This window comes from Triticum dicoccoides, chromosome 3A, assembly GCF_002162155.2.
Source record: "Triticum dicoccoides isolate Atlit2015 ecotype Zavitan chromosome 3A, WEW_v2.0, whole genome shotgun sequence".
NCBI lineage: Eukaryota > Viridiplantae > Streptophyta > Magnoliopsida > Poales > Poaceae > Triticum > Triticum dicoccoides.
Genome location: NC_041384.1, coordinates 483,209,784 through 483,218,202, shown reverse-complemented (window position 1 = coordinate 483,218,202; position 8,419 = coordinate 483,209,784). Strand labels below are relative to the sequence as shown.

Here is an 8,419-nt window from a genome sequence, read left to right as displayed (position 1 = left end):
GTTTTCTGCATTATTTATTTTCTTTTGTTTTTTGCTTTATTTTTTAATTCTTTTTGCTTTTAGTTTTAGAAAAATTATAAACTTTCTGTTAGTGCCATTAGTTTTCAAATTTGGAAACTCTTTTTTTGTTTTCTTTGTTGCTTTATTCATTTTATTTTGTTTCTACTTACAATAAAATACTTATTGTTGCTATTTTTAGTTTTTTCCAGTTTTTTTGTTTTGTTTTCTGCATTAATTATTTTCTTTTGGTTTTTTGCTTTATTTTTTAATTCTTTGAAATTTGTGTGAATAGTTAAAGTGAATTCTTTGAAATTTGTGTGAATTTGAAGTTTGTGATTAACTTTACTAGTGCCATTATTTTTCCAGTTCTACTTAGAAATAAATACTTACAGTTTTTTGGTGATTTCTTTTTTCTTTTAGGTCACAAAAAATAAAAACTTCTCTGTTAGTGAACATAGATGCACTTATAGAGAAAATTAAACATAAATTCATAATCAATTTCTATTTATAAATTTAGGTCCAATTTCCTCTATAGGTGCATCTATTTTCACTTGGAGAGGAGATCAACAACACAGAGAGGGACGGGCTTATAAACAGGTGTGGGCGCCCTTCTGTTGGCGAGGTGGGACTAAAAGCTGGGTGCAACGAGGGCCAACCCTTTAGTCCCGGTTGGTGGCATGAACCGGGACTAAAGATAACCCTTTGGTCCCGGTTCATGCCACCAACCGGGACCAATAGTGGTGGGCCAGGAGCCAGGACCATTGGTCCCGGTTCGTCCCACCAACCGGGACCAAAAGGTCCGGACGAACCGGGACCAATGGCCCACGTGGCCCGGCCGGCCCCCTGGGCTCACGAACCGGGGCAAATAGCTCCATTGGTCCCGGTTCTGGATTGAACCGGGACTAATGGGCTAAACTGGCCTGGACGAAAGCCCTGTTTTCTACTAGTGTACGCATGCTAGCTCAACCATTGTGTGAGTATCATGACGCATGCATGCATGTGCAGCAAACAAACGATCCATGCATGTAGGGTTTAGTATCTATGCTATTTTAGGATATAAGGGCATGTACAATGGTTTTATCTTACGAATGCCATGTAGGATAAATGATGAGGTGAAGGAGAGAGAAATCATAAAAAAAGAATTGTCTTCTCTTATTTAAGAAAAGACAAGAGATCATCTCTTAGCACAATTTGTCTCATCACGTTTTTAAAAATAGCTAGTTATTGAAGATAATGCTAAAAGATGATCCATTATAGACATGTTTTTTATCATTTCTAAATTGCAAGATTTAAAATAAAATTATTTTATCAACCATTCTACATGGGCTAACTCTTGGAAGAGAACCTCTCACTACTAGTACGATTTTGCATGCACGCCACGCCGGTCGTGTCCCAGGCACTTTGATTCTACCAGTAGAATATACAAATGAATATCTCAATAGTTTCATATTTTTCTTCCTTTTACATAATGATGTCCTGCCACCGGCACGGTCTCGATCTCACGCTGCAGCTGAATTGCTTCCACGATGCAGCGGATCGATCCAAATTAATTAATCCTGGACAAAAGTACACGACGACACTAAACCTTAATTAGTATATATATGTATACAGTACTGCACTACTTAACCACGTACGTAGTCTTGACACGGCGACCTGAAACAGTACGAAACATCAACATGTATAGACGACACTGAACAGTACTACAACAGTCTGGCAGAATTTCCATTGGGATTTCTGAAGACGGAAGAAATGTTGTTGTTATTTCTCGCAAATCCGAGAAACCCAGGGTTGTTGCTGTAATAATGCTGCTGTGAGTGTAACTGTAACCTGCCCGTGCTGGCGGCCGCGGCGGCGCTGGCGCCGGTGCTGCTGCTGGTGGTTCCTAGGGTTTCCAGCGCCTGCACCTGGGACTTGAGGAACTTGAGGTAGCTGGCGGCCTCGTCCAGCATGGACGCCGTGTCCATCTTGCTCCCGCCCGGGACGAGCTTCTGCAGCACGCGGAGGCGGTCGCTCACGCGCTCCCGCCGGAGACGGGCCGCCACCGTCTGCGGGTCGCTCGAGATGCGCACGTTCTTGCGCCGTGGCTTGCTGCTGCCCTGCGCGGGGGGCTCCGTGACTAGGTTCACTGGCCTCATGGCCGCCGCGCGGTAGATCATCTCCTTCACCTGCGCCATCGCCTCCATGTCCGGCTTGTACCCGCCGGCCGCTCCGGCGTTGGTGTCCTGGCCGAACGTGATGCTCGTCGCTGTCGTGGTGGGGGCCTTCCGCTTTGTGCCGGCGTGTACCGTTGCTGCCGCGGGGCAGTCGTCCGCGGGTAGCTTCCGGCTCACGTGGAGCACTTGCTGTGCCGACGTAATCGTGGGGTGCGACGTCGTGGTGGGCGATATGGTGGACGTCGGCGACGCGACCTCGGTTACGTCGTGGCCGCCGCCGCCGCCGCTGTAGTTGTTGGACTCCCCGGAGGAGATGTTACAGACGGTGGTGCCGCTGTAGCCGGAGAACATGGCGCCGTTGGAGACGGCCCCGGGGTCACCCTCCCCGCCGCACGGGAGCACGCTGGAGAAGGCGAACGCCGAGTCGAGCAGGCCGTCGTGCGCGCTGGCACCGTCGACGACGGACGAGAACACGTCGACCCCCGAGCCAAAGAAGCCCAGCGGGCCGTTATTAGTCGAGTCCCCCGCTGCGCCTCCGACGGCAGCACCGTAGCTCGAGCTCACCTGGCCTCCTCCGCCGAAGTCGCACTGGAGCTGGCCGAGGAAGGCGTCGTCCAGGTCGAACCGGCCGCAGCTGAGCTGGCTCGCAGGGCGCGGCAGGTAGGCGTCGTCGTGCAGGCCGGGGCCGGACCAGCCGAAGGTGTCCATCGCCGCAACGCCGCTGCCGCCCGGGAGAAGCTAACTATCCAGCGACTGGCGCAGGGATTCTGGGACGGCTGCACGTACATAATAGAGAATGAAAGCGTCAGCATATTATTCTCGGCTGTAAATAGTCAGAGTGATACTATGAATGATGAGATTACGATCGAGGAGGAGGGAATCAAAATTGAGGCATGGAGTGGAGGGGGGTGGGCCGCGGCCGGGGTGGAAACGTGAACGTCAGGGAACAGTGTCACGCGGGCGTGGTATTGATGGGCGGACAAGGACGGCCGGCCGGGGGAGAGAAACCGGAGATGTCCCGAACCCCATAATTACACCGCCATCTGCACTACTCTACGACTTACTACCAGTCTCAAGAATCGCCTCTACATACCACAACATGCGTCCATAATCTACAAAATCGTACTCGATCGTATTGCCATGCACATGTATCTTTATGTGAAAAGTAGGAGTAGGTTATTACACCCCGCCGGCCTCAAATATTTTGCCGTAATATATAGGACTCTATGGTACACTGTACTACTACTCAGTAGTACTAAGCAGCCTGATTAAGTGTGCATGCATTTGCTACTAGTACTAGCTAGTTAATAACTTAATATGCGTATAGATTCTTTGGAACTCGCCATACCGTGAGATGAAACCGGATGACTGGATGGAACAACAATGGGAGGCACCAGCTAGCTTCGCCGCGATGGAGAAAGATTGATCCAATTCCCAGGCCGGCCGGCAACTCCTTGGTCAGGGAGCTAGCACGCCGTCGAGAAACGCCGGCGACCAAGGCCGAGAGACGCGCAGCGGGTTCGATCGACCTGGAATAAGCCAAGAAAGAGCCTGAGACCTCGAGCCAACAAGAAGAAAATTTCTTCATGCATAGACCCAACCAAGCAAGCTACCATGAAAAGGAGGAGGAGGAGAAGATGTAGCCGGAGATTTGAAGTACTAGACACTGTGGGTAGATAGATGTAGACCTACCTGTGTCCTGCAGAGAGGAGTAGACCACTCTAATGGCAACAGAGCAGATGATTGATCAATCGATGGCTTTGGACCTGATCGAGCAAGCCGGCCGGTCTAGCAACCTAGCTTACTCCCGGGAAAGAAGCTCTGGATCTATGCTAGTAGCTCTGAGAAGGAGAGGGAGAAGACAGTACAGATCATACGTGTGGGATATGGTCCTCCTGTTGATGGCAGTATATGGGGCTCTTCTTTTATAGATGGCTAAGCTTGTGTCTATGTGTCTATGATGACTCTATGTATAGCAGTAGCAAGCCCTCTCTGTGTGGAAAACGAGAGTAGTCGAAGCATATGGGATGGTTTCTCTTCCTCTCTCTAGCGTAGCATAGCGTTCTCTTTTCTTGTGGGGCTGTTCAGTTGGGAAAGGATGATGATGAGTGGGCAGCAGAGCACATGAAGTTGCACAGCTGATGACGCGCTCTCATAAATACTTGTCCAAGTCTGTAATCTTTATGTATCTTACACAGCTTACGCTTCTGTTTTCAACAATGCTTCATTTTGTTTTTTGCACTACCTACGTACGTAATCTGCAGTGCAGTGCAGGGGTTTACCCTAGCTATCGCACTACATGTAGTAGAACCGAACCTCCTAGGCCTTCGAGACACATTATTGTACATGCGCTCAAATTAAACATTTCGACGAAATAGAGATGGGTTGTGTGCATCTACGACGATGCAGGGGCAGGGGGCAATTCGTAAGTTTTCTAAGAAAAGATCGAGCAAAAGGATCCCACTTGCTTAATTTGGCCTCTGACCTAAAGCTTTCCTGCTTGTTCCTGGGGCTCCGCTAGCTTTTTTTGCCTTTGGATTCAGATTCAGGCTGAAGAATCAGAAGACTGCCACACTCTCCTGTCCGTTTCAGCAGTAACTTTTTGTTACTTTATTTATTTGGTTTGCCCGGCCCCCTCTCGCTTACACCTTTTGGTACCACTCGTAAGTAATTTGTGTGTATCTTCTTTTCTTGGCCATGGATGATTCATTGCGGCTAGCATATATAAGGAGTATATAAGTTAACGGTGAGGCAACATGGATCTTAGTGAAATCCTTTTACAGAGAGCAAGATGACAAGGGATCTACATCAGGTTGCTGGAGAGTAGATGCAAATTGGGGGATAAGCAGACAAAACCATGACGACAAAGCAAGGAGAGGGAAACAAAGACCCCCCAAAAAACAAAGAGAAATCTAATGCTTGCATGTTTTCACATCCTTTTTTTTATTTTGGTTAAAACAAGATAGGAGAGCCCATAAAATCTCTGTATATGATAGGGTCATGTAGAGTAGAGGACCACGCATTGATGATGATAGGCAACCGATTTCGCAAGATTTGGAGTCTAGAGCTTTGTTTACATGCGTGTATTTTTTATTTTTATTTTGAAAATAATAATCTCCCACCAAATGGAGATGTTTGACAGTTTGGAGCATAGCACTTGCGTTAGCTGTGGGAGGCAGTGACGACATGTTGGTTGGTTAACCCCCTCAGTCAACAGTAAGCATGAGTTGGTCGTCAAACTAGTGCTGAGTATTTGTGCACATGGCAGGCTTTAACTTGCTCTGAATATGATACTGCCATTGTGTAAGGATGGGTACAAAGTTGTGCAGGTAATAAAATAAGAGCAGGAAAGAGGTCTGAATAATCTTGTTCTTTAGGAAGGACGTTATCGTCTTTCAAGGAAAAGTAGCATTGTCGATCGATCTAGTGAACGTACGTTATTTAGTTTGCTCCCAACATATTGATTTGTCATGTACTAGCTCTTTTGATTGGGAGGCACGTGATATTGTCGTCACACGTACGCTTACCATCATGCTCACCTGCTATTATTTTTCTTGGCACTACTATGAACTTAGGTTTATTACTAGTTAACAATCTTTGTTAGTTTGTTGATGCCTTCTATTTATAGAAGGCCAAGCCAACTTTTGTACAGTAGGGCCGCAGTATAAGCAGTGGTGGAGGCGTGGGATACTGTACCTGTTAGCAGGGGCGGACCCAGAAGAAAAACCTCCCGGTGTCCACATATACACCAGACATGGTGGATACCAAGCAATATTACACTAAAAAGTAACATACTCCACAACTTAATTTTTTTAGGGACACAACTTTAAAAAATATGGTAAAAATTCTTATCAAAATGAAGCATTTTACTTGAAATATTAGTTGGCTGTGTAAAACTGAAAAATATAAGAACTTTAAACAAGAAATAATTCACTGATTATTATGTTATCGCAAGTGCTCAACAAGTTCCATTACTTTTGTAAATTAAGCATATTGATTGAAGTTACAAAGTTAAACTTGCTCCACACTGTCTCTTACTACAACCGCATGCGGTCGGCTAATCCAAAATTCAATTAAATGCGGATCACTAAGGGGAATAGTCAAATCACAACAATTTGTTTCTTAGTTGTAATACGCTTAAATTTGATAACCCTAGTCATACAATTTAGACTACAAAAATCAGAGAAATTTGAGATATATACACGTATTGGAGAGAGATCCGCGAGCTTAATTACCAAGGGCCGTACACATTTCCTTCGATTATTTGGCGATCTGCAGCGGCCTTCTGGTGTCCAGCTAGTGGCCGCAGACTAGCTGCACATTTCACTTATGCTCGCTCCTCACCAACGTCCAACCGTCTCCAGCTGTGATTTTTACCGGTGTCCAAGCCCAACACATGGCCTACAAACAACACAAGATGAATTTCTTCTCGGTGTCCTGTGACACCGGCTATGTATACGTAGGTTCGCCCCTGCCTGTTAGTACATTGGTTCTGTAAGACAATGTATACGATAGTCTGTTTGTAGCTTGTCTATTTTGAGACATGACTCTAGTTGCGTGTATACATTACAGACAACCTTCATACAACGGTTATACACCTGTTTGTGAAAATCTTACAGGAAGTATAGAGAGTAAGACTGCCAGAGATGTCATCCTGCATCACTTCCCATGACCGGAGTGGCCCACCTGTCCCTCGTTGATGAGACTTGCCATACTCGACGGGCAGGAGCTCACCCTACAACTCAAGACGGCACCGACGAGCGTTCCGCATACCGAGCCAACACATGTGCACCACAACACATCAGACTCAGCAATTGTCGAGCATCACCACCAAAGCCAACACTCCACCACCAGAAGAGAATGGTGGACTCAAAAGATGATGCCTTCGATAAGGTCATGCCACTAGAGCGCCACCAACGATTGATGTAGAACAAAAAGGTTTTCACATGAAGTACACGAAGGGAAGAGAAACCGCAAGGACACCTTCAAGAAGGACATGGCGCACCAATGTTATCACCATTGGCACTGGCTGAGCTAGGCTAGGCTCTAGCCCCTGCAAAAGTACCCCCACCTCCCTAGATTTGAGCACAAGACGGTCGCCGAGATACCTATCGCAGTGTAGCCCAACACAACAATCACCAGCTGCCGCACTGCCCAATCGGCCAAGGCAACAAACTAGCACCAGAGTCACAGCTCCCGTTGCGAGTACTCATGACTCCCACCAATCAGGGTTGCCGCCCCGAAGCCCGAAGACCAGCCTCACCCACCACCCAAAGGGTGACAAGCCGCATGGAAGGCCACCTAACTGTTGCGCTCAAGCATCTCCCCTGCCACTCCAACCACTCGCCAATGTCAACCCAAGCAAGGACAGATCAAATCGTAGCAGATCTGACCGACGGAGCATGAGTTCAATCTCCCTGTTGAAGCACGGTCGGCAGCCGCCACACCGAGAGTCTCCATCCATGAATGAGAAACGGATACATAGCCATCTCCGACAACGCAGGGAGAATGATATGGGAGGTCGGGCAAACAACTCACTCTTATATGTGACCTATAGCTTGATGATGTTCCTGATTGATGATAGCTATCCAGGCTCTACAAATGAATTTTGATAACCAGCGAACGTTTGCTCAGAGGGCATGGAAAATCAAACATTTTCCATGGCAATTTATATTATCCGATGATGGAAAACTTCTTTAGCAAGCATGGCAAGTTCATTCAGTTCATGTTTTCGCCAGAATTTGCCATGCTTGCTGAAGGAATTTTCTATCCTTGCGACAACAGAAATTGCCATTAAAAACATTTGATTTGCCATGCTCTCCCAGCGAAAGTCTGCACAATAGTATACTTTTTTTTAAATGCATAGATTTTGAGCTTACAGGCACATAAGCAAATAGTTCGTGCAATATGTAAAAAATTCGACGGGAGAGGATGCATACGATCAATTAATATGCAAGCACAAGTAGTCACTGAAGAATTATCATAAACATCATAAATTTATTAGTTAATCGTGCAACACATAAACCAGCTTGATTAGACATTTCATCGTATCTTTGATCAAGAAACGGTGAGTTTCACCCTAAAATATGAATACATAAACAACTTCAAACAGTGTATACAAGCTGCTGAGCAGCATTCTTTCGCGTGGACTTCTTTAGTAGTACTCCCTCCATTTCAGTTTATAAGTCTTGCACGTGTATCTAGGTCATCAATTTGATTTATATAAAATAAATTATTTAACATAAAAATTATATCATTAGAAAATA

At 46.1% G+C, this 8,419-nt stretch overlaps 1 protein-coding gene across 1 annotated transcript; it reads right to left on the bottom strand.

The window, feature by feature from the left end:
- Nucleotides 1-1,304: 1,304 nt before the first annotated feature.
- LOC119268683 (transcription factor LATE FLOWERING-like) lies at nt 1,305-4,190 on the bottom strand. Its single transcript, XM_037550379.1, has 3 exons — nt 3,846-4,190; nt 3,502-3,682; nt 1,305-2,929 (listed from the first exon to the last, which is right to left on the bottom strand). The coding sequence occupies exon 3, from the start codon at nt 2,859-2,861 to the stop codon at nt 1,701-1,703; it is 1,161 nt and encodes a 386-aa protein (XP_037406276.1). The 5' UTR covers nt 2,862-2,929; nt 3,502-3,682; nt 3,846-4,190; the 3' UTR covers nt 1,305-1,700.
- Nucleotides 4,191-8,419: the final 4,229 nt, after the last annotated feature.